This window comes from Barbus barbus, assembly GCF_936440315.1.
Source record: "Barbus barbus genome assembly, chromosome: 1".
NCBI lineage: Eukaryota > Metazoa > Chordata > Actinopteri > Cypriniformes > Cyprinidae > Barbus > Barbus barbus.
The window spans coordinates 26035057-26061490 of NC_136729.1; the positions used below are offsets into that span (position 1 = coordinate 26035057).

Here is a 26434-nt window from a genome sequence, read left to right on the forward strand (position 1 = left end):
GTTTATTTGGGGTGTGACACGTGTTCGTTTTCGCGCGAAACCACTCTGTGTGCTAAATCTGCAGAGAGGGCTCCATTGTGTTGTGGTTACAGAGAAGATCTGGCCAACTTTACAAATGGATAAAGAGGTATTTCGTAAGCTTGCTTCGAAGATTGGGATAACAGCTGTTAAAGTATTGAGGTAAGTGGTCCAGTGTCGAGTGCACAGGCGCTTGTTTTGACAGACAGTGGTTCGATCCGAAGTAAACGCGTCAATATAACAGCATAACTAATTGTGGTCATTTATTTTCAGTCAAGCTGAGGAATACATGCGATTATCCCAAGTGAAATGTATTGGACTGGGTTCTGTTACAGCCACCAGCAAGGCCATTATATGCCTTGAGTTGGCAGCGACTTCTATGAAATTTCCTCTAGACAAGGCAAGATCCACTTCCCATACTGCGTTGTGATGTGTAGCGTATGTATACAGACATACTTAAACTTTTCAGTATGTTACAATATTTTGTAATATCATATTAAGGAAGTATTCATGTGTGCGAGTTTTCCATAAATGTTAAATGGAAATGGCCTATTACGGTGATATTCTAACGCTTTTTTTATAGCAATGTATGTATCCTAAATATACACACATAATTAGGAAACACTTTTTGCCATCATTTAGACAAAATTACAGTCTGGTTGACAGTTAATAGAAATATTCTGTTTTCCTAATGCATCACATATCTCCTATGACGAATGCTTGTCCACAGACTGATATTTGCAGTTGAAAAATTAGGGGCAATTAAACGTAATAAAAAATTGAACAATAACTTTCACACAATAAACATCGAATGTTTTACACTGTTGTACACATGAACATTTAGTAAAAGTTTTTTGTTGTTTTTGTTTGGCTATAATTATCCATATATATTCTTTCTGCTGGATAGGAGTATGCCATCAAACTGTCTGGACTGAGTCCTAAGGTTTACTCCAGTAATCTGAAGGCTATGGAGTGCATGCTGGGCCTGCAGTCAAACCTGGGTCTCAGAGATCTTGCAGTGCAGTATGGGTGTTTAGAAGCGGTTAAAGTGGCCTCTCTGATCCTTCAGAGGTGAGTCTTCACATTGCATCAGTGCAATCAATATTAAATGAATGACTTATAAACTTGCATGTATTTGTTCAAGGTATGAGACCAGTTTGCCCGCTGCTCAGCAACAAGACCTTGACTTGTCAAAGCCTCTCTTTACCACAGCAGCTCTATATGCAGCATGCAAGTGAGTATAGATTGCTGTGATGTCTCATTGTCATTGAGTCAAATAATGACTGGTTCAAAAATACTTGATGGTGGATGATTGTGTTTGATAATTACATAATTTTGGTTGGGAGCTCAATTGTCTCTTGAACCTTATTAAGCTCTTCACAGTGTCACTGTGGTCAAAGTACTTTAATATGAGGCTATGAGAAGTGTACTGAGTACAGATTAATTTGGAGCTTATTACATTTGGAAAGGTCAGATCTTGGATTGGTTATCGTTAACAACTATTAACAACTATATTGGTTATATAGTTGTTCAATTTAGTCATTTGTTCCTGTCTGCACTTACAGCTAAGTTATTTATATAATAGGCTTTATGAAAGTGAGTCCTTACATGAGAAATGCCACTATCTTTCTTAAAGGTGGTGATGTTATAAGACTGCCTAAATCTAAATGTACTGAGCCTGTGTTGGACTATTGTTATCCAACCAAACTCTGTTACCGTACGATAATAAACAACTAAAGCTCCCACAGATGGATCAAAAAATTTGATGCATGTCAACAAGCCACAGAAATCTCTAAATTTAAACTGCATCTTGTTTACATTGTTACTGAAGATGCAAAAATAAATTGGTTCTGTTCTTCCTTTTTGAAGGTGCATGAAAATCAGAACTGACAGGAAATTAGCCTCTTCATCTGGAGCAAAGAAGGGTATCTTTGACCGGCTGTGCACACAGTTTCAGAAATTTGGACACGAGATCTGCAGTGAGTGTGACTCCTTCAAACAAAAGCTTTTTGGAAAATGACACATTGCCTAATTAAAGTGAATAAAGGCATTTTTGTAGGAGATCTTGGTCTGGCTTTCATGTTTAACAAAGATGTTGTAATTGAAGGAGCACAACTTTTAATCTTTTTTTTCCCTTCATTAAAGAAATGTTACTTCAAAGAAATCTGTCATGAAGAAACACATTTGACTGGTTACCATGGCTACAGTCATATCACAATTAGACAGTGTATATATTTTTTGTAGTTCAACATCAAAGAGCAGCATGTTTCTTCTCAAGTAGTTATTGAAGTTGTGATATTAAGCTGACTGATTCGCTCTGATATCTCCCTGTACCCTCAGACGAGGCTTCATCTATGGAGAAACCAGTCAAAACGGTTCAAAAGAGGCAGAAAACAATCACCGAAATGCTAGAAACAGGAAAAGATGGTAAGAAAGCCATTTGCTTACTACAGTAAATAATAATTATTCTACCCATAAGCTGCCCTAAGAACTTTTTCTGTTCTTAAGCATGTTTTTTTTATGCTGTGGAAAAAAGCTTTTTCTCTCAGTAATAAGACTAATAAATAGTATTTCGAGATGTAATATTTAATAATAGAACATATGTTTGATGATAAAAGTAATTGTCTTTTTGGCTTTTTCCAGATGAAAAGCTTTCAATATGCCCTAAGCGAGAGCGGGTTGAGAGGACTGAAGACGAAGAGACACAAAAGTATGAAGAGTGGAAAAGAAAAATCCTTGATAATGCATTAAAAGCAAAGGCAGTAGATTCTTGAACTCTTAGATTTATGTTTCAGATTTATTTAAATATGATTCTGCATAATGTCAACAAGACCTTACTTTGAATTGGATTTTGTACTCTATTACCAAGAGAAGTTGTCTGCCCCCTTCTGGAAACTTGTTCCATTCACATTTGGACATTTCCAGAGGAATTGAGGCACTTTTTTATTATCCTTTGTTTCGTTGCATTTCTTGGTGCAAATATGGTTACCATTTTATGACAGATTTAATATTGTCCAAAGGTTTACTAATTAAGTTACTTATTTAGATGTGCTTTCAATATGCATGATTTTATCGTTGTCCATTTAGTTTGTGTGTTAATGTCTGAATTGTGGCGTTTAATCAATCATGATTTGGATGGTTATGTCTGGTGACAGTATTGCTCAGTGGTATTATTTCTGTGGTAAAATCTCACAGGAGTATAAATTATTCATTTGTTTCCATAAATGGCTTATCTGCTTCGTTTAGTTTGATTTTTGTCATGAATAAAATGTGTATTTTTGACAATTCAATTCTCTCTTTTTTAATGTTTTGATTAAACACTCATTCTCTACAGGCAATTTGTGACCATTTATATTATGCTGAAAATACCCAATACTCAAAATGATTTCTATAGAAGCACATTCTATGAACAATGACAGAAATGGCAAAACAGAACCGCCCTATAATTCTGTACTAAGTATGCCAATTGCCATGTCAAACACAACCACCTTTGTGCATTTATTTGTGATTATGCTATTATCATATGAAAGTGTGCACCTACACAAATGCAATAAATTCAATTAACATTCAAATATTCCAGAACAACCAGTGAAATGTTTTAAATGCAAATAAAAACATACCATGCCAGCTGAGTCTCTTATTCATATTTTGTTTCCAGGTCTAATCAACAGGCAAAAGAAAGATTGGAAATATAGGATGAATAGTGTTTCTACATCAAATCTTCATGCTCTTCAATAAAATACTCAACAATGAGAATGAAAACAGCTTCTTTTAAATACTAATATAAGGCAGTAGTGCCCAAGAAAAACACCTTCACAGAAGGGACAAAAGCTTTTTCATGTGCTTCAAAAGCATACCCCCCCCAATCCATGCCGTACACTCCTGGTGTGAAAGCATGATAAAGAAGTGTAAATTAAACAAGGTACATTAAGAAAATGTGACACTTTTTAACAATGTTTTTTTTCCACTGGCTATAAACAAAGCAAGAACATAAACACTTTCTAAAAATAAGATAAGTTTCACAACAACATTTTCCAGTGTGCGATGTAATTTTGTGATGTCCTCTCAAGCTTCTGACACTGCAGGTTAATAGCTAATTCGGAGTACTAACTGATCTGCTCTGCTGAAACCTCTTCAACCTGTTTGCTGCAGCAACCGCATAGAAATGTTTCTGTAAAAACAAAGTTACCATAAGAACAGGATCATATGTTATGCTGGTATATGTGGTACAATTCAGCAATACCATATGTTCTAAATCAAATACATGCACTGACTGGTGATTCCGTACCTTCCACTGACGGTGAGCAGCGAGGTAACGCTGAAGCCTCATCTGAGACTTTAGCCGAACTTTGTACATCTTGGCCTTGTCCTCCAGGTTATTTAACCAATTATGCTTCATGCACCCTGATGCACTCATACGGCTGCTACCATAGAGACCACACAGACAGACACACATTAAGATCTTAAAAACATCCGGTGCTCAAAGAAACAAACAGTTACATAAAATGCAGTATACAGCTCAAACCTTTCTGTGCAATGACTATGAATCACTTTATTATACATTTATATATCATATGTATATTTCATCTTTAACATGTTTAGCTAACTCTCATTTCAATGGCTGCACTGTCTGGAAGTGGCATACATCATTGAGGATATATCATTTAAGAAAAGTTAAAGCCTAATTATAAAATGTACTATTCCTTGTGAGGTGTAATTTATTGAAATATATTTCTTTGCTAGTGTAAGGGTTTATTCTCTTAAATGAGATATTCTCAATGCCGTATATGGCCAACAAATGCCACCTCCGGCCTTTGAAATGAGACAGAGCCAACATTTGGCTAACTGTGCCTGCTCCCCACTTGCGGTCTTTGAACATGACTACTTCTTACTAGTATTTACATTATTTGTATTTACAGTTTTTGGCCCAAGCTTTTAATAAATGAGACAGTTTTGTTTTAAAAATGCAAGTTTTACAGAGCTTTATTTACACCTTTTGATTTTCAGTACTTTGCACTTTAAAATAAACTTCTAAATTTCAGTTTAGTCTCTAAAAGGGAACACAGTTTATTAGTTTTGGTTCTTCTAATTAAGTGATAAAAAGCTGTTGCATTTGACAAAATACACGTTAATCTCTGCACCAATAAAAAGTGCAATTTCATTTTTTAATACCTAATTAAATCTGATTGAATTACCTTGCACATTGGATAGTTTTCTTTAAAAATCTATCAATTTTGGGGCACGTAAGTTTCTAAACATGATGAATAATGGGATACACTTAGCCTCAAATACCTCTCTAAAGCTGTATTAGCAATAGGGCATTTTTCAGACCTGGGACAGTCTTGCACTCTTAATTTCTGTTGCGTCCACTCAATCAAGTGGCTTAGACCACAACAAATTTGGGAAATCTCTGTGCTATGTTTGGCTAACTGTGCTAATGTTTGGCTAACCATGCTAACATCTGGCTAATTTTGGTCATTTTTATTTGAGTGAGAGTTACAGATTGTGTCCTGAAAGTGACTGAAAGATGTCTGATCATCCCGACTTTGTAAAACCTGCTCACTACATGAGTGCATTTTTACCAGTAGGAAAGACGTAATCCATCTGATTATACTAGGCCTACATTATCATCATGCCAATAAACCATTAGTATTCATTGGTGGAAAGCATGAATGTACATGGGTGATATGAATCACATGGCTCGTGTGGGGGGCTGTGATGAGGTCATTAGAAAACATTGTCACCACAGATAAAGAGATGGGAGGAAGGCCAGAGTGGGTGTCATGCTGCGTCTAAATGCACCTTGTCAAAGCGATCATTAACGATATCATTAATGATCGTTAATGGATCATTAACGATCACTTTTACTGAATAGACCGTGGTAAAACAGTGGGCAAAAGACAACGTGCCCTCTTATGGCCACCTGCTGTGCCAGCCTGCTATTATCTCATGCCAGCTGAGCAGTACCGGGTTAACGTCACCGGCCAATTATATGTCATTTGTGCCATTTTTTGGTGTACAGCACTGTATTTTGAGAGATTTCAGTTTTGATGTCAAGATGCATTAAGGGAAGCGGAGCAGGTCAAAGTGGGGAAATGATTGAGAGATGGAAGAGAAAAGTGAAGTGACATACGGCCAAGTATGGTGACCCATACTCGGAATTCGTGCTCTGCATTTAACCCATCCAACGTGCACACACACAGCAGTGAACACACACACACAGCAGTGAACACACACACACCGTGAACATACACCCGGAGCAGTGGGCAGCCATTTTATGCTGCAGCGCCCGGGGAGCAGTTGGGGGTTCGGTGCCTTGCTCAAGGGCACCTCAGTCGTGGTGCCCTTGAGCAAAAAGAAAGTTTCACTTTCAGAAAAGTGAGGCTCTTAAAGCCACGAGACAGGTGGCCAGAAAGGAGGAAAAATAATAGAAGACATGGCTATACTGAAGTATGTGCGATAGAAAGCATGACTTATTCTGTACTTCAAGGTTTTGCATTAGTGGAATAATGATGGATGGATGAATACCATTTGGCGGGCACAAGAAGGCTGGATATGAAGTCTCTGGCTTCTTCTGACACGTTCTCAAATGCCTCTCCATCAAATTCCCAGTTGGAGTGCAGAATGTTGTTCATTGTTTCTGTGTCGTTGTCACCCATGAATGGAGAAAGGCCGCTCAGACTGAAAAAAAAGAAACCATGAAGGGAGTGAATAACCTAGAAATCGGTTCATCCTTGGTTTTAAGCTTATCAAAGTATGACATGAAAAAGCTGCACTCATACCTCTGCTTTTTACCATTCTGATCTACTTTGATATCTTCTTATTGAAGCTCTGTAAATATTTTTGGCTTTTCATGATTACCGAATTGTGTTTGTATTTTTCCCCATTTGTATGTTTTGTTTAAATCACCAGTTTTATGAATAAATATTGATACTTAAGGTTAAATTTGTTAACAATAAGCATTATAACAATGAACAATACTTTTACAGCATCTATTAATCCAAGTTAGTGTTCAATTATATTTTATATTAGTTAGTTATTTAGTTCCTTTATTGTCCACGATTGGAAAATTATTTTTGGCTTCGCAACACACCATAAGATCAACACAACAAAACAATTATCCAAGAACAATGATAAAAATATAAAAATAAAACAAACTTAACATTTCACTTTAGCATATACACATAAAACAAACAAGCACCCAGCATGTACAACAAGCACTGGGTCATCAGCAGAGCCACACTCCCTGGAATATACTGATCCATTTGTAAAATTTCAAGTTGTATAAATTAATATTTAGAAATAAATAGGTAATTTAGAATGAATGAGCATGAACTAACAATTAACAAGATTTATAAATCAACATCAATAAATGTTATAAATGCTATATGGTGATATGATTCCGAATGCATTATGTTAACAAATTGAGCCAAACTGAAAGTGATACTGAACAAAACTAAAATTAAAAAAACTGAATATAAATATATAAAGCACATGGATAAGCAACCGCAACCACAATACCATCTATAAAAACTTGAAATGAGGACAACAAACAATTATAGTGAATTAACTCACCACTAACACAATTATGTGTTTGTGTCTACTTTAAATAAAAAGCTATTATTAAATGAATACACTGAACACCTAAGTCTTGATGGGTGTTCATTGCTCAGAGAAGTGTGAAGTAGGTGAAACATTCTTTGGATGGGCAAGTCCTTCTAAATCTCCACCAACAGCTGTCAGGTAATCAGTATTAATTCAATCATGAGGCCGAGCTGCTATTCTATTGGTCAAAGTAGAGGGTCATCTATAGCCAGCTCATGGAGAGAGTTATGGGGGCACAGGATCCGAGATGGGATGTTATGTTTGCTTGCTTGCCTGTGTGTACTGGTTTTTTATTTTCTTTCTCAGAGCAGCAGGGCTGGTAACATGCTTTTTGAGCTGTATGGAACTGGTGCCCTTTTATCAGGGCTCTATTCAATGTTCTTAGATGAGTCCTCTAAAGCTTTCACAGGCGTCATATTTGCATTTGGCTTTTGATCTCGCTGATATTTCACTCAGTCTATGCCACTGTGCAATTCAGTGTGGAAAGAAAGGGTAACTTTTTTCCTATAACACATACATCATTAATGCATATGTACATATTTTATAAGTGTCAATTCTGACTCTTTAATGACAATTTTTACATTTTATTAAATGCTGGAAGTCTGCATAATGTTTTTGAAATAAGAAATGCTGCATTAATAGATCTGCCTTACTGCTTGTAGTTGTGTACTCACAGCATGTATGTGATGACACCAACACTCCACATGTCTGTAGGAAATGACACAAAGTCATAGTTGACAACTTCAGGTGCCAGAAACTCTGGGGTTCCAAAGTTGACCTTCAGCTTTTCTCTGGGTCTATACCTGGTGGGAGAGGAACACACACATTTGGCAGATTTGTTTTTGGACTTTATTTTATACTCATATGAGAAAAAAAAAAGAAAGAAAAAAAAAAAACTGACCCAAACTCATAACAAACCTTGACGATAATAACACAAGGTTGGGCAGGACTTTTTAAATTAGTTGACCAAAGTACAAATAACACCCAATCATGCATTTTTGCACTCTACAAAAGAAAATCAGGAAAAGCAGACCCTTCCTATCTGAGCCAATCTAGAAGTCTAATCTCAAATGATCCAAGCTGCAGCAATATTTGTTTAAGTATAGTCAATGGCTCTGTACACTCTACCTACACTCACATCTGCAAATTTGTGTTTCTTTCAGAAATCTGAGCAGAGTTTGTGAGTGGAATCCTATGGCGACCTCACAAAGAGGCTCAAAACCACTTTCCCCAAACTTTCACATTCACTGCACCTCAGTGGTAGAATGATCTTCCCTCTCCAATTAGAAAGCACACAACTCCCCTGTGAGATCTTGACTCATACTGTACTTACTTTATAAAAGCTCTACTTTTCTCTGTCAGTTGTTCCACAGAGTCTCACGTACCTCTGTACTTTTCTTTTGTTCTGCTCTGATCAATTCTGGCACTCTGTATTGTTGCATTTCTAATGTTGCTATCTCCGTAGCATGCATAGCTTTTGTTGTAGTGTTTCTCGTTTCTAAGTCATTTTGGATAAAACAAAAGTGTCTGCTAAATGAAAAGAGGTAAATCATAGCAGTGTCTTGCTCACACATGCATTCATTCACGTGATTGGTCGAGATGAGAGGTGATCCTGCCTGGGTAGTGTGATTTACATAGTTTCAATATCATTTCTAATCATATGGGATCATATATCCTAATCACCCAGACCCTGACGATTTTACTCTGAGTACCGGCAACATGTCAGAAGTGCCAGTACACACAAAAAAGTGCAGGTCCTCTAAAGGCTAAAATATAGAAGTGCTGCGTACCGGCCCACTTCAAGCACTGCCTAGCACTAACCCTCTCAGAAAACTTTGTCAATCAGGGGTGAAAAAAGTGACAGAGATGCCACTCTCCTCTCCCATTATTCCACACACCACAAAAAACATTGCCATATTGCTCCCATTTTAAACAGTTTTTTTTTTGTCTCTAAATTATGCCTATTTTTTATATATATATTTACTCAAAAAGGAATATGCGTCCATTCTTGATAAAATGCAGTTATATTATGAGCTGTTGGCATTAATTGTGCTCGTGATGAAGCGGTAGCGGAGCGAACGAAAACTACAACTCCCGAAAAATTCCTTGCTTCAGTCAAAATCACGCAGCTCCATGATTTTCACTCTGCTCTGACTTCACTCAAACCCAGTACTCTGGTTTGGGGTGGTCCTTGTGGACACACCCCTGGCACGATGCGAAAAAGCGAGGCGAATCGTCGACGAACGTATGGAATTATTTTTGTGTCTTTATTATTCAAACAAAAATTCTGTATTTGAGAAAACTACAAATACTAATTATTTTGTAATTAAAAAATAAAAGTTTGCAAAAAAAGTCTTCTTAAGGTTCAAAATTAAAGTAATTGAAAACAAAATAATTTGCAGTGTGTGTAAATCTTTAAAAAATATATATTTTTCTTTGTGCACTTCAAAAACTTTTCATCACTAATCCACAAATGTTGCTCTCTTTCCTGCCTTTTTTTGCGGGTCTAAAACGTTTGTTTGCGAGTTGAAAAGTTTTGCTTGCGAGTGAAGCTGTGTGTCAGTGGGCGGTCTCTACGCACCAGGATGAAAGGCCCTTTTCTATTGGCCACTCTCGATTGAAGTGACAGGTTGACCACGCCCACTACGCTTTCCCGCCATTGACGCCAGTCTGACAGAAGAGCGAGCTTCTAGCAGCAATGGCCAGCAACCACTCCTTTACTGGGTAAGTTAACTAATTTAACATCTTAAATTCAGTGACTAGTGAACTGAATTATTCTCTCTTCTCATGCTCCCCCACCTAAATACATAACGTTAGCTAAGCCTGTCTGTAGTTGGTGATGGCCAATAGAAAAGGGCCTTTCATCCTGGTGCGTAGAGACCGCCCACTGACACACAGCTTCACTCGCAAGCAAAACTTTTCAACTCGCAAACAAACGTTTTAGACCCGCAAAAGAAGAAGGCAGAAAATAGAGCAACATTTGTGGATTAGTGATTAAAATTCTTTGAAGTGCACAAAGAAAAATATATATTTTTTAAAGATTTACACACACTGCAAATTATTTTGTTTTCAATTACTTTAATTTTGAACCTTAAGAATACTTTTTTTGCAAACTTTTATTTTTTAATTACAAAATAATTAGTTTTGCTCTCAAATACAGAATTTTTGTTTGATTAATAAAGACACAAAAATAATTCCATACGAACGTTGCTTTCACACGGAGCGCGAAACGAATGTTCGCCTTCTGCTAATTCACGCCTGCAAGCTAGGAGGCGCCGAACAACGATGTATTTTTCCTAAGATATATGTGTCTCGTATGTGGATTTAACATCTAAATTAAGATAAACAAAGTTTGGTTCTACACCAGAAACAAACTATCTATAATGCTTACAAGAATAGGCTACATCCTAAAATATAATTAGAAGTACAATTAGCATCAAGCTACACTTGAAAATGTATTTAATTATTAATGTATTTGCTTACCCACTTTAAACATCATCGAGTGCTTGTAATGACTTCCGATTGTGATTTATAGTTGATTTTGATTCTATAATAATAAGCAGACACATGCACTCTTTGTATGTTTTATTATGTTACACTGCCAATATTTGTCAAAAACATCCTTTATTGCTATAAATAATACCATGAACTGCATACAAAACACATACAGAAAATATATCGTCATTATCGTGTCTATTTGCTTTCATATTTCATGTGTAGAAAAATATTTAAAAAATAAAATCGAGTTAAACAAGAAAACGGACGGTGCTCTACAGATCACATGATTCAGTGGAGAATTATTAGAAATGTTATTCTAAAAAAACATGTGAGAATATATCTGTTCTCAAATACCAACGCTCTTATCCAGGATACTCTTCTTCTGTGTTTGTTTACACTGGTTTTCGAAACAGCGCCACCATTCTCACCCTTCTGTGCAACAGCAGCTGCTCCGGTCACGTGATCCTAGCTCAAATCTAATTGGACGGCCCGTTTGCGAAACTGAAAAGATTCGTCAGACTGGACGAAAAAAAACATTCGCGTTTTCGGTGCGTGAATGTTCGCAGCCTGTGTGAAAGCATCCATAGGAAGCTGTTGTTTTATTCCAGCGCGTCATCGCATCCGAAATTCGTTTCGCTTTTTCGCACTCAGTGTGGAAAGGCCTTTACAGAGTACATTTCGATGACATTGTAAGGATTGTTACAATGCTTTCGAACTCTGAAGCTTAACGTAAACAAAGATGTCAAAAAATGAACACTCATGAAGTAATGTGACTGTAGTCATGGTGACCATGTGATGCAAGTCAGAAGACTTGATGCCAGCTGAAAACCCATTCTTATAACACGTTATTTTAAGAGTGAAATTAGGGAAATAATTATACAAGACTGAGAAATGCGCTTCTTTTTATACTTTAAAAAAAAAAATTATAAAAAATCATGTTAGCATTTATAAGCCTACTTTTTAATAATAAGAGGATTTAATGATGTCTGCTTACTTTCTGGCGAGTCCAAAGTCAATGATCTTGATCTGATTCCCAGTGCTGTTCACACATAAAATATTTTCTGGCTATAATAAAGAAAATATAAAAAGTAAGGGATCATTGAGATTCAGATTAAAACGGATTATGAATACTACAGTAACAATGTAAATAACCATTTTCATGTTTCAAATTAAAGACAGGAAATATTGTTCACACCAAGAATGATAAATTTAACCATAACTATTAGTCATGTCTAAACCCATTTATATCATCATTCTGTTTATTGTACGTGTGTACTAGTTTTGTCATCTGCCGCTTTAAATGCTTGAGCTTTTTAAATCAGGATGACTTCTAATTGGCTGTTAATGTTTTTATGTTCATCAGCTGGAAAAAAAAACTTCTAAAAGTAATTCCAACAATATAATAATATCTCTGTCATTATCATTACAGTTCAGGGGTGGACTCTACTGCTTCTTTTAAATTTAGAATTTACAAGACTATATCTTTATCGTTGAGGTCCTTGGTGTGAACAGTCTTTGACTTTTACTAAAGTAATTTATGCAGAATTGTAACGCATATGGTATGCATTTCATATTCCTATAAACAACATGTTAACAGCAACACAAGGCACAAGTCCCTTGGCAGTATGCTAATTAAAATGTACCACATTCAGACAGCAAATGTTGACATTCATAGATTCGCTGGTGGATTTTTCCATAGAGACACTATGCACTGCTAATCCCGTCAGTGTCACATTATAACATTCAGTGCTGTGTGTGCGGTTTACCTTAAGATCTAAATGGAGAATGTACTGCTGGTGAAGGTACTGAACCCCCTCACAAATCTGCCTGGTAAACACAATGGCATCCAGCTCCGTCATGTGGTAATTCTCATCAATGATACGTTCAAACAATTCACCACCCTCCACACTGAAATAACAAACCATGGAAAGATATTTTAAAATGAACCATCACAAATTAACTCCTCTCTATTAGTTTAGTCTCTTTGGCCATGCATATTGACATTAAGTGGCTTAAAGGGGACCTAACACACACAGTTTCACCCAATCTCGTGTTAATCTTGAGTACCTATAGAGGTAAAAAAATATCTCCAAAAAAGTCTTTAGTTTTATCATATTAATAAAAGAAAGATACAGCTTTACGATTCTCTCCGGAAAAAGCCGAGGTCCTGAAGGCGCGCCGTGTGGGCGGAGCTAAAGAGTGACGAGCACTTGCGCCGATGCGTTTCACTTACCGTCTGCACTGCAGTTCTGAATCATGACCGGGATCTTTTATAGCTGGCACTGCTCCATCTCTATGGATGCAAATCCAGGATGCAAAGGATGCAAATCCAGCGTCGAACTGGGCCTTGTTTATAAAACGTTCGTCAACAAACACACTTGAGAAACTCTGTTGAAACAAACTGTATCCGCTGTTCACGTAACGGTGGTTCTTTTGGGAAGCTGAACAAGGTTATCTTTCCCTCACAACCAAAAACACACTTCTTTAGAGACATTCTTCCCGAGCGAGTCCCGTGCAGCAGTGCTGCTGAATGAAACGCGTTGATGGGCGCGCTCTCGCTCTGGTCTATGCGTGCACGGGCGCGTTCTTCCGGGAGAAATGCCCAGGAGTTCCTTTACGTCAGCAAGGACCACGATCGAAAAAAACTCTCCGAAACTTTGAAGGCGGCCAAGATGGTGTCGTAGAAAGACAGGTTTGCTGGAGCTCTTAAAAACTTTGCTCAGATCCCTGGTTGTTTAAAACGGTTCATGTTCAGAACTAACTGGAAGATACAGTTTATATTATGAGTTAATTAGCCTCCTTTAATTATCTTTTTTTCCGTTGCATTTTTTTTTTTGCAATTCGAGCTTTATTGAAGACTCTTTTGTCAGCGAGTCGCTAATAATAACCCACGTGCTTTTGCTATAAATTGCTGTGCTGACTTGCAAATATGGAGGATAAAGAACACTGCCTTTCTTAAAAAAAATTGATACAATGCTTCTCAACTTTGTTTGGAAGAATAAAACTCATTTTATTAGAAAATCTGTACTTATGAACACCATTGAGAAAGGGGGTTTAAACTTTCTTGATTTCAACACTTTAAACAACACCTTTAAAATAAATTGGATAAAAAACTGTATCAATAAGCCCTCATCTATATGGAATCTGATCCCTAATGTTGTTTTTTCAAACTAGGTGGTTTAAGTTTCTTATTAATCTGTAACTATAACTTCATGAAAATCCCTGTCAAATGATCTCTTTTTCATCGGCAAATGTTATAAGCTTGGTCCCTCATTTTTAAACACAATTCTACACCTCACTCGTATCTAATCTGGAATAAAAAAGAATCTACTGTATAAACACATCTTTTTTTTTTTTTTTTTTTTGAAAATCGGTTTAAAAATTGTATTATTTTTGTGTCTCAACCTTTCAATCAAAATGGTTCAATCTGTAATTACTCTGAGTTTTTAGCTAAGCATGGAACTCCTGTTAGTCTGAAAGAGTTTGTAATTGTTGCTGATGCAGTGCCACATTGGGTTCTCATGCTTTCTAGAGGTCTTTCTTTTCCAATCTCATGTCACTCAGTGGATCTTTGTAAAACATTTGTTGGAAAACAGTGCCTTACATCATCCAAGTCAAGAAAATGAGAGTTTTGTTTCAGATGGAGTCTATTTCTGTGCCTTATGTAATGTTTTTTTTTTAATGCTAAAACAAAACTGAATTTTAAGACTTTACATACCTTTATATAAAAATATCCATCTCATCATATATAGTTATGTCTTGTATTACAAATATAAATATTCACACAAAACATTCATCATTCAATTAAAACTAAATTGTTTTCCAATTCAATACCATCAAAAAATGTGAATTAAATCTGTGAACAAGGCAGGAAGATGACACACCATCATGTCTGTGTAAAGTGGCATGTGTGGGAGCTCTATGTTCTTGCCACAGAATGTGTGGACCAGGCCAGAAGAGAAAATTTGCTTTGCAAATGAGGCCTAATGAATTCCATCCAAAGCCAAGTTAGAATTAATATTTAGACCAATATTTACTATTTTTTGCTAAATCTTTTTATTTTAAAATAGCCGTAAATATTTCAATGAACCTTTCTAGTACATTGGGGTACTTACTATTCCATAATGAGTGTGAGATTAGTTCGAGACTCAAAAGCATCATACAGCTGAATCAAATTTGCATGGTTTAACTGGTTCATTACTCCAATCTCATTCTTCACTTCATCCTGGAATGAAAGCACAAAAAGTAAAATAACAATAATAATGACAAAGCAAATAAATGATCATCTGCAATGCATTTCCTTTTCAAACCGCTGTCTAAAGCCTATATTTTAAGCTTTTGAAAAGGTGTTGTTATATTCTCAAAAGGATGATAGCAGCAGTGTTAAAAATTAGGTCATTAGTCAGAGAGAAGCTATTTCAGATTTTAAATTGTGCAGTTAAATTGCTGGAAGTGGATTTACAATGATTGCATGGGGTAGCAAAAACAAGCGTTTAAACAGTTTCCGAAATGGGGGCTTGACAGTTGTTGCCAACCCTGTAATTGTCTGCCCTAGTTATTCTGCCTCTTCCTGTCCGCTATTCTGTGGACTGACCCAGGAAAAGGATTCAATTATTTCATATGAAGCTACTCTCCCTCTCTCTCTGGCACACTTTTGAGCAGACACAGAAGGAATGGAACATCATGTTGTCACTATGAAGGAGCATTTCAAAATGCAAATGTTTCCAGGAATGATGCTTAGAGAGATTGAGTGTACATATCCTCTATGTGACTGTGTGTTAACTTCTTTTGACATTTGTGGAATTAAAACATGAGAGATTGAAAATTATCTTTACTTGCCCATTCCTCACTGATTGCTCTCTAATGACGGCAACTGACAGAGAATGGCAATGCACTGAGGGCAAGTGCTTATGACAGAAGAGCTGTCATTAGATGTAATTAGATGCACTTGTTGAAGCTTGGAGGATGTTGGGAACTGATGAAAGTACATGTGCAAAGATTTTTATATTTCACATTATATGAAAACAGCTCAGTGTTTGGAGCCCTGTATAAATATTATGTGCTTTTCTGTATGGATGTATGCTTTTTTTTAATGCAGATACAAGAAACAACATGCGTTTCCATGTCCTTGAGGGACTATGGGTGTTATTATGTTATTTGTGAGAGTGCAACAGCATGTGTGAATGTGTGCAGATTTTTTCATATGCTCATGTGCTCAGAACTGTCAGTGGTTGTCAAGGAAATGTTCTCATAAAGCAACCTAACAGGAACAGAGTGATGGACAGATTGGAGTGGGAGGGGAGAGAGAGAGAGAGAGAGAAAGAGAAAGGGGGGGGGGGGGGGTAAATATTTTTGAAACGCTAATGGTTTATGCGTATTTTGTACTACTCACCCTCTCCTTCATTCCCCGGACTTTTATAATCTTTGCTGCCAGCATAAGACCTGACGACAATTCAGCACACTTGTGTACCTGTCCAAATCGGCCTCTGGAACAACATACATACACATGCAGATTTCATTTCACGCATTATGGGAATCATTTCAACCTTTGTGAAAGTTATCTTTCACTAGTTTTTCCTCTCACTGTGTATTTACTCTCTGTGTCTCCATGGGATGAGATAACATGTTTGTGTCAAGATGGCGACTGCTGCTGGCTGAAAATAAGTTCCATGCAAACAGACCTGCTCAACACCTGCCCAAAATAAACTCTGCCAATGTTGAGTCAAAAAACAAGCCAGTGCTTATTTGCGGTGTATGAGGAGCAAGAAGTGGAGAGGGGGTTCAAATGAGCCCTTGTCTGCGTGTACCAGTTATTAAACTAGTGCTGTATGTTCCATGGGCTGTGCCCGCATGCTTATCTGCCAGTCCTAGAGAAAGAGTAACCGCCCTCACTTAATACTCCTATCTACTGCACTGTTTTCAGCATGACAGACACAGCTGGGCAAATACAATACATACAGATAGAGCCAGGAGAAAAATGTTAGACAGGATCAGATTCGTCTTGTTTTAAAAAAAAATATATATTTTTTTTACTTTTATATATAAATTAAATCGTATTTTCAAAGAACATTTTTATAAATATATATAAATATCACTAAATTGCTTTCTTAATTCATGCTAAAACAAGTTTTATTTTTATTAAAAACAAGAAAAACAAGTTTTTGTGTAGCCTATATCAGGGTTATGACATCCCCATCCGGCCCTTTGTGATTTATTGACTACATATAAAGCAAGTAGCATTAAACGGGTTTAAACTGATAATTCATACAGAAATGTTATTATTTATTCACGCTCATGTTGTTCCAGTCCAGACCTGTATGATATTCCTTCTTCTGCGGAATGTAAAAGAAGATATTTTGGTAAACGCCTTTTGTGTTTTTTTTGTTTTTTTTTTATCCATAAAGTCAGTGGTAACCAAAACTGTTTTGTTCCCAGCATTCTTCAAAATAGCTCTTTTTATGCTCCACAGAAGAAAGAAAGTCATACAGATTTGGAACAATAAGATTTTATCACCATATCAATAAGCTATTCATAATTTTTCTCTACCTCATATTGCTGCTATTATATACCCTGTACAACTTTTTTGCACATTAGTTTGCACATTCCTCTTAGTACTATTTAAGTCAACAACATACTGACCTGCACATTTATATTTATATTTTTTATCTTATCTTTTTATTTTATTCTTATTTTATTTAATTTTTTCTACTTTTCTTCTCTTAATATTTGTATACTTTATAATTGCACTGTCCTTGGAGCGGATCTGACCTACATTTCACTGCTGGTTATACTCTGTATAATTGTGTATGTGACAAATAAAACTCTTGAATCTTGAATCAACAAAAGGGTGATTTATTTTTGGGTGAACAATCTCTGTAACACTTGGACTCACCCGCCAAGCACCTCATCGGGGTTGACGGCGTAATATGCGTTCATGGGAACCTGCTTGGCGCTGACGATGCGATGCTCAAACGGGGCTGGAAGAGGTGGACTGTCATCTGAAAAAAAAACAAATTTCAGCATGCTAAGAGACTTCCCCAAACACAAAAACAGGCTGTAGCATGGTGACATGATGAACGCTGACATCCGGAGTGCTGTTTGCTAAAAGTTTTCACTCTGTTTGACAAATTATAAGCTGCTTAGTTATAATTACAAGTGATGAATTGGATTTTAAATTGACCTACACTTACACATTACTTTCTAAATAGGCTTAACTGATCATTTTTGTCACGTGAAGTCAATGTTCATCACATGTATCCACACTTGCACAACTTGTGTAGTCCAACTCCCCAGCCATCTCTTATGAGACAATTCTTTTTAGCGAATAAAAAAATCATACAACGCAACTTCTGTAGTCCAACTCCCAGAAGAGTGACTCTTTAGTGAATCGCAATCATACATCACAATGTAACCTGACTCCCAAATGAGCTACTCGTGAGACGTTTCTTTTAGTGAATCAAAAATATACATTACATCCACTTCCACAGAAATAAGTAATTGTCAAGTTACAGTCTTCATCAATTAAAAGAAAAATTATTTGAATATTCCAAAAAATTATCATTATCCGTAACCAGTCTTTCAGTGCAAGAGGACATTAACTAATTGCTTTAGTCTGACTTGAATCTGATGTTTAATCTGCAAAAATGTATTTGTTGTAAGTGTAATTGTTGTGCTCTTATGAATTCAAATGCAACAGAATTGCATTTCTTTTTCTTCCAATTATTTATTTCTTAATAGTATCATTAATGGAACTGTTAAGAACCTGGATTCATATATATATATATATATAACAATCCCCATCCCTAGCTAGTGAGGGTTTATTAACACAGCATCACCACAATAAATGAATTTTGCCAGCTGGCGGTAACACAATGTTAACTCACCAATGATCAGTAGCTGTGACTCAGCTTTTCTAAGAGGTGATGATTTTGCTGTTCTTTCCTCAACAATGGCTGTTATTTGTGGACTATTAGCTGCACAGTTCTTTATTAGGTCAGACTCCAAAATTGTCCCAGTAGTTTCATTTTCATTTTTCTTGTCAACTGGTTCAGCTTCCGTCTTTCTCTCATCATGTTTTGGCACAGGTGTTACCCTCTCCACTGTGTCTTTATGCTGTGGCTTGACGTCTGCATCTTTGTCAACAGGCTCTTTGGTGCAGAGCAGAGGTTTGTGGGGAACATGCTTCTCTAGTTGCTGTTGTCCAGGAACTGATGGTTTCAAAGAGGCATCGTCACCAACCTGTGAAACCTCAGCCTGTTTTTGAGGAACCTCAACCTTTGGCTCCACTTGCTGTTCAAGAATTAGTGACTTGAGTAAAGTCTTCACACCAACCTGTGAAGCATCTGCCTGTTCAAGAACCCTGTGAATGATCAAAGGAAGAACCATTTGATGTGCTGTTCATTCAATTTTCAAAGACCTTGACATATGTAATCAATTCAAAATATGTATGTAATGGGAATCAAGAAACACAGTGGGTACATAAGTGGGTTTGTTGTCTATGATAAATTATGTGGATGCACATGAGAAGATACCGAGAACAACAGCAAAACCAATAGCAGCACAAGGTCCTTAATTGGAATGTTTTGAATAAAACTAAATGGCCTAAAACTCATATAATGCCTGGCAACATGCATTCAGTCACTAGTCAAAATCCCGCATAGTGTAATCTCAGGACCTTGGCCATTTGTCTAATGAATTATGCTTTCTGGCAAGCACAATATAGCCTATTATTTGAGGTAGACAGTCTTTTGTGCCTCAGTGCAAAACACACTGCTAACACATTAAAAAATACATTAATTACATTACAAATACACTCTGCCTTTTAAAACTCTTATGACAGATGAGAAAAACAAGGCTATACACTATTAAAAATAAAAGGTGTTTCACGATGTCAGAGAAGAACCTTTTTGTCTATGGTTCCATAAAGAACCTTAAACATCCGAAGAACGTTCTTTGTGGTGAAAGAAGGTTCTTCAGATTATAAAAAGAGATGGTTCTTTAAAGAATTGCTGACTGAATGGTTCTTTGTGTAACCAAAAATGTAAAGCACCTTTATTTTTAAGAGTGTATTGAGCCTTAGGACTTTTTTCAACAAGGAGCGGTGTACTGCTGTTCTTGATGACTGTTAGATTTATTTTTTGGTCTGTTCTGAGATGTTATTATGAGCATTATTCACTGAAAATGAGCAGAAGCTACATTTTTCATAAGTATTATTTTATGTTTCAACTTCTGGCCACTTTAGCAGGATTAATTACAGTCTTCCATAAATGTGATCTCTCTAATCTTCTCTATAGTTCGTATCTGTTGGAGAAAAGTGTAAATAAAAAATAAAAAAGTCCTCCTCACTGGCATCAGACAGCTTCTATGTAATTATCTCCAAAGGTGGTCAAGGACAATGTTCAGTCTTTCGTTATAACCTGTTTTCTTTTCAGCCCATTGTAATTTTTGACAAGATCCCTTTTCAACTTTAAGATGGGAGGAAAAATAGCTAATTTTACAGCATTTTGCTTTGAACATTAAATGGCAGCAATTTGTAGCAATATCTCACCTCTCTTGCTGAAGAGCCAAATCTTTTTCCACTTTAGTTGTTGTCACAGTGACACATTCAGCATTAGCTGGTGCGGCGGCTGAGATATCTGTCTCTTGTTTGGGTACATAATGTAAGTCATTCTCCTCAGCCTCCAGTTGGACTTCAGGAGCAAATGTCTGGACCTGTGCAGGTGCTCTGCTTTTCACAGTGACCTCCTTGGCCTTCTTTAAGGCTTTGCAGCTTTCTCCTGTACTAACAGGTATCAGAGGTTCGCTTTCTCCTGTAGGGGCTTGAGAAGAAGGTAGATTGCTGGGACTAGTGGGACCAGTGACCTCTGACTGCTGGAGTTCAGTCTCAGCTGTGTTTTGCAAAACCATATATTGAAATTCATGCAGGAAAGAGCTCTGACATATCATTTTTCACAAACTGTCTCTTTAATCAAAACATTTCTAGTCCATTGGAATAGTTTATTCATACCTGAAATTACTTCTTTGACCGCCACTGAAGTCTGTGTGCTCTGGTGGCAGAAACTGTTGTTTGGTTTGATGCTGTTGTCATCTGGCTTGTTTTTCTGTCAATCCAAATGCAGACATATTACACTTTTGAAGGGTTTTAGGCAGTATTGAATGACTAAAACATTTATTTCACTTTGTCAGCCTTCTTCTAATTGCTGAAACAGATGTGTTCATTTTATGGGTAATAATAGCATACATTTGAAAAATTCTCTCAAACTTTGGATTTTATGTTTTTATGGATTTAATTTAATGTATTTGGCAAAGTCGTACTCAGATACGTCTAGGAGTACTTACATCATGCGATCTTTAAAAATGAAGTGGGTGTGTGAATTATAACAATACATGATGCTTATGCTGATTATGGTGAAGCATTATTATAATAGTCAACCTGTTTACGGAATGGCACTTCACAGCTTCATGTTCATCACACGGCTCAGAGGGGATTTGGGACAAAACATTCCATTTTGTGGTTTTTGGCATTTGATGCATGAAATGCTTGGTATAATTACACTGTTTGACAACAGATCTGCTTATTACACACAGTGTGGAAAGCTCCATTTTCTAGTGCAAGCCAACTATTACACGATTTTACTTGGATCCAAAAGCAATTTAACTTCATAATTACAAAAGAGATGCAGTCTTCACTTAAAAATAAAGCATCTGTCAATGTACATTCTGGTTGAAAAGACATGGAATATGTCCTGGAAGTGGTTCAGAGAACATTGTATTTCTATATACTGAACTTAAAATATGTGTGATAAAGGTATAGGTTTAAGCTGGCTTTGCTAATTGCAAAACTGGGTTAACATATATTCAGTCACCATCAGCTCAGTCACATATCCACTCTAGGAATTTGAAACATGAGGCCCGTTCTGCCGCATCATAGATAAAATAGCAACCTTGGTAAAAGGTTAGATTGGCCGTAAACATAATAAGAATAGCAAGAATAGGTCAGCCAACAAATTAAATAGTTGAGGAAACAATGGTTAGGACAACAGATATACTTAAAAACATGCACAAACAACTGTGACATCTGAATATAGCACTGAAAGTTATTATGAATTAGTTACTATGTTATTACTATATTATTACTAAGGTACTATGAATTGCAAATGCAGTACCATGAACTACTATCACACTCTGTCATTCTACTCTGAATAAGATTTAGGCACCTTATGAACAGTAAAGACAACTTGACAACTACCACACTGAACTGCTATATTTCCACTTAATTAAAATAGTAACATGCATAACATATATTGTAAGGATCTAATGCAATAACCTAAAAAACAACAAAGCAAAAAAAAAAAAAAAAACAGAGCTCTAAACAGTACGTTCAGTTCTTCATGAGCTCCTTTTAAAAGAAACAGTCAATATCACATTAGGAATTATTTCACCCTGCAGGCTGTTTTGAATTTGTCCTCATTTTCAGGGACAGCTCTAGCTGTAGTAAACAGCTTGGAAATAAACAGCTCTTATTTCACCTCTTTCTACATTATCCGATCTGCTATGCTGAGTATCACATAACCTCTGTGTTTTTCTGTTTATCTGTTTGGAACAGAGATCTCGGATGACCAGGATCTTACTGACCTCTTCCTCCACAGTGTCCAGAAGGCCTTGTTTCCTCCAAGGCACCACACCATTGAGGATGAACTCCACTATCTTTGAGTTACGGAAAGCATTCCCCACATACCCTAATACTGTCTCCAGAGTGGACAAAGAACTTTCCATGCATTCAATCTTCTTTCTCTGCTGCTGGTTCTCGTGCTTGAGGTTATGAAGCAGATCCACAGTTTCACCGCAAAGCGATCTGACCTCGGTCAGCAAATTAAGTTTGTTGCTCTCTCGCTGACCATTTTTAATCACGTTTGCTTCTTGAGCACCCTGCTTGTGCTGCACAAGGCTCCTTTCTAGCGCCTCCATTCCTTGACACAATGAACTCAGCTTGTGAAGGACCTCCGTCTGGGTATGTTCGATCTGTTCCACCTTCCCTTCAAGGGCGTTTAACTTGACCTCCACATTGCTCAGGCTACCTATCAGAGTTGGACTCGTCTTCTTGACCGTCCCAGATGCAGTTCCAGATTTCTCCAGCCTGCCGCCTTCATACAACTTAGCAATACATGTGGCCAGAGTTGCCTGTTTACTCATGGCTGGCCCCGGTCGCATGCACTGAGAAAATGTAGAAAAAGAGGAAGCCACACTGATCCCTCCGCACCCTATTTCTGTTCCCCCGTGGTCTCTATGCTTGTCTGAGGTATTGTGTGCCCCTCACAAAACAGATAGCTCAGACAAACCCTGTTGTTGGTACGTGCCAGAGACATGACACCACTTAAATAAACACCTCCATTGGGTATCTTATCTCTCCACTTCTATTTTCCTTCCCCTCTTCTCTTTCTCTCTCTCTCCTATACTCTGGGACAGGCCTTTTATATGACCTAGCGGGCCTTGGTGATTGCCAAAGTTCCAGAGGTCTCTTGACGTCACCAAAACATTTAAACTCTCCTCAGCAGATGCTGCTGACGGGTGAGCACGAATGGAATGATTTCTGTAAATGGCCGATCATTAGGAGAGGAAAGAAAGATGAAATCTCACTCTTTCATGTTCTTATCACCTTTTCTTTTTAAATTCATTGTTACACAGTTGCACCCATCTTCCTTTGAGACTCAACCACTGGATCCACCCTATGCTAACTATATATCACCTATAACACCCTTCTCATTGGAACGTGACGTGACATTGGCTGACATTTTAAGTAAAAATAAACCTCTGTGGACACTGGTATGAGGATGAATGATATGCTACAACTGTCTCTCTCTCACCTCATCTGGAATCCAGCCATAGTTAATCCTGGGTCTTTCCATTAGCTGAATCATTACAACAAAATCATCATAACCAGAAATGAAATCATTTAGAGAAGAAAACATCCCTAGACAAATTTTCTCAAATACTATACATTCATTCACAAAATATAAAATATCTACTACCTATGTCTATAACTAGTTGATTTTTACACTTTAGTTAACATTATAATTATTATCTAATGTACCATTAATAGACATGAATTAACAAAAGATTATAAGTTATATAAACTAATTTATCAATTAACCTGAATGTTATTTTAATGTTTCACCTGATTTTCTATTTAATCTATTAAGAGGTTTTAAAGAAATGATTGGGTAAACAAGCAAACAACCATTTTTTAGGCTAGAAAATCATGTTTATTTACTTAACATGTCAAAAGCTCAATGCAGCTCAGATGGTAGCACATAATGCTATCAATGACAAGGTCATTGGTTTGATTCCTATTGTAACAAGTGATCAAATGTATAGCTTGAATGCAATGTGAGTTGCTTGGGAGAAAAACATCTACCAAATATATAAGACACCTCTAATAAAGGGGCTTCTAGAGAGGGGAACCTTGAACTCTCTGGATGTTCTGTCCGTAATGCCAATGCCCCATGTGTAAGCCAGAGACTTTTTGTCTGTATCCTTCTATAAGAGCTTTCTGCTATGTTCGGGTGCCAAAACACAATACTCACAATATAGTATAACCTTATTATGCAATAGAGATAGAGACCAGGGTCAGGACAACCACAGGAATGTGGCTCCATGCTGACTATTTAGTGGTGGTGGGGATCCGTTATTACAAGCTGGCACAACATAAGCAACTCAATTTCCATTCCACAACAGGACTCGCCATTCGGGCCAGTAAGATAGCTAACATCGCTGGGAAAGAATATCTGTTTGGCAGAGATAAGCATAAGTATAACATTGCTTAATATATTAAAACCTCTTTGATCTCTGATATTCATTTAAAATGTCACACAAACATGTTGAGTACACAGTGTGCGTTCAGAAGGGAAATGCAAGTCTACTGTTAAACTGCTGTACTTGTGGTACATCGTCAGCCTGATGGAGACGATGAAGGGCTCTGTCAAGTTAATGGATGTATGCTATTGTCCATAGTGGTGTTTAGCCTTGCCCTCTCTGAAGGGAATGTTTGCACTGTAGTCTCATTTTACAATCCCTTCTGTGCCCTCACATAAATATTTGACATGGCAGGGATCCATAGGTTGAAAGAGCAGAAGAATCTGTATCCCACTTCTGCCTCTGACAAAAGAGCTCAGGGTGGCGGTATGTAAATTTGATGCAAATCCCATTACTGTTCAGGCCATTCAATAAAAACTCACTCTGAGTGCTGTAAAGTGTCAAGATTAATTCAAATTCAATCAAATGTCATCTATTTAACATCCCAAACTAAACATACTTGAAAGAAATAGTTTTTCTTCTTAACTCACCCACACAAGCTAATTGGCTTTTCATGTTTTCTCTTTGTTCTGAGAAAGGAGATGGGATTGTGCTGTCGAATGTACAACAGTAGTAGTTTAGCAATGTTACAGACAATGCACAATTCGTCAAAAGGCCAAAAGGGCACCAGTATCAAAAACATATGCAACAATTTGTGAAACAATGCTGAGATGATTTGCCACAACAAAAAAGAAAAGAGAAAATGACAAAGAGCACACAACTAAAACAACAGTTCAAGAAAGAAGCTTATAAATGATCAAAATATGCAGATAAAGTAATTAAAGTAATCACATATTCTCCATGTGATAAGGCAACTCTGAACATGTTTGTTAGTAAAACATAGTGAAAAAACTCCTCCTCAGAATAACAAACCACTTGAATTAAAAGTAGCTTACATATGCAAACAAAAGTGTGTGAAAAACAAAAATGTTTTCATGAGAGTCCTAAATTAATATTAGATAAGGTGAGCTTTGAAATATTTAAAAACTCTTATAACATTATAGATATATGTCTTATAATAACATGACTGGCAAAAACTATATATTTAACTCCCTAAAATAGTAGTTTATTTTTTAAATGACAATAATCTAAAAGTAACTGCATATAGTTTTTGCCAGTCATGTTATTATAAGACATATATCTATAATGTTATAAGAAAGAAAAAAAAAATCCATAAGTACTGAATTTTCTCATCCTGTTTGCACAAAAGCAGGATCTTACCGCGAATTTGCGTATGTAGTCCGACACACTGAAGCCACCTGTGCTGAGAAGCGTTGATCTGTACAGAGAGGTCCCCATCATGCATTGCCCTGTTGTCATGGGCTAGTAGGACTCAGTGGACTCCATTCCCAATGTGGGCTGCCACAAGCAACAAATATCCCCCAGACCCGGACTCACAGGGTACTGTAACATTCTGGAGTGGACAGATCACCCCTCAAACACTAACTATCTTATCACTTTC

At 36.9% G+C, this 26434-nt stretch overlaps 2 protein-coding genes across 5 annotated transcripts; one reads left to right on the plus strand and one right to left on the minus strand.

Annotated features, from left to right (window-relative positions):
- Positions 1-42: 42 nt before the first annotated feature.
- On the plus strand, positions 43-3644 carry LOC306871474 (origin recognition complex subunit 6-like). Its single transcript, XM_079419434.1, has 7 exons — positions 43-180; positions 292-418; positions 926-1089; positions 1163-1252; positions 1888-1997; positions 2359-2445; positions 2662-3644. Exons 1-7 carry the CDS (start codon positions 116-118, stop codon positions 2790-2792), a joined length of 774 nt encoding a protein of 257 aa, XP_079275560.1. The 5' UTR covers positions 43-115; the 3' UTR covers positions 2793-3644.
- Positions 2798-26434, minus strand: LOC306871454 (myosin light chain kinase 3-like). 4 transcript variants are annotated; one of them, XM_079419402.1, is made up of 13 exons: positions 26194-26434; positions 21128-21221; positions 20669-21008; positions 19005-19480; positions 18014-18119; positions 16514-16607; positions 15237-15346; positions 12888-13029; positions 12116-12186; positions 8298-8426; positions 6547-6699; positions 4307-4442; positions 2798-4189 (listed from the first exon to the last, which is right to left on the minus strand). In XM_079419402.1, the coding sequence occupies exons 1-13, from the start codon at positions 26290-26292 to the stop codon at positions 4112-4114; spliced, it is 2028 nt and encodes a 675-aa protein (XP_079275528.1). In that variant the 5' UTR covers positions 26293-26434; the 3' UTR covers positions 2798-4111. The 4 variants fall into 4 exon arrangements, with proteins under 4 accessions (XP_079275528.1, XP_079275529.1, XP_079275527.1 ...); XM_079419403.1 differs by having other exon boundaries at positions 20669-20939; positions 26194-26393; XM_079419401.1 differs by lacking the exon at positions 26194-26434 and adding an exon at positions 22756-23420 and having other exon boundaries at positions 20669-20939.

Excerpts from the sequence above, each read along its gene's own strand:
- LOC306871474 (XM_079419434.1), top strand. The coding sequence starts at position 116 with ATGGATAAAGAGGTATTTCGTAAGCTTGCTTCGAAGATTGGGATAACA. Across the intron at positions 419-925 it reads TGAAATTTCCTCTAGACAAG|GAGTATGCCATCAAACTGTC; the intron begins GCAAGATCCACT and ends TCTGCTGGATAG. Across the intron at positions 1,253-1,887 it reads GCTCTATATGCAGCATGCAA|GTGCATGAAAATCAGAACTG; the intron begins GTGAGTATAGAT and ends TCCTTTTTGAAG.
- LOC306871454 (XM_079419400.1), bottom strand. The coding sequence starts at position 23,331 with ATGCGACCGGGGCCAGCCATGAGTAAACAGGCAACTCTGGCCACATGT. Across the intron at positions 4,443-6,546 it reads CTTCTTGTGCCCGCCAAATG|CAGCCGTATGAGTGCATCAG; the intron begins GTATTCATCCAT and ends TCTCTATGGTAG. Across the intron at positions 4,190-4,306 it reads CTGCTCACCGTCAGTGGAAG|AAACATTTCTATGCGGTTGC; the intron begins GTACGGAATCAC and ends TTGTTTTTACAG.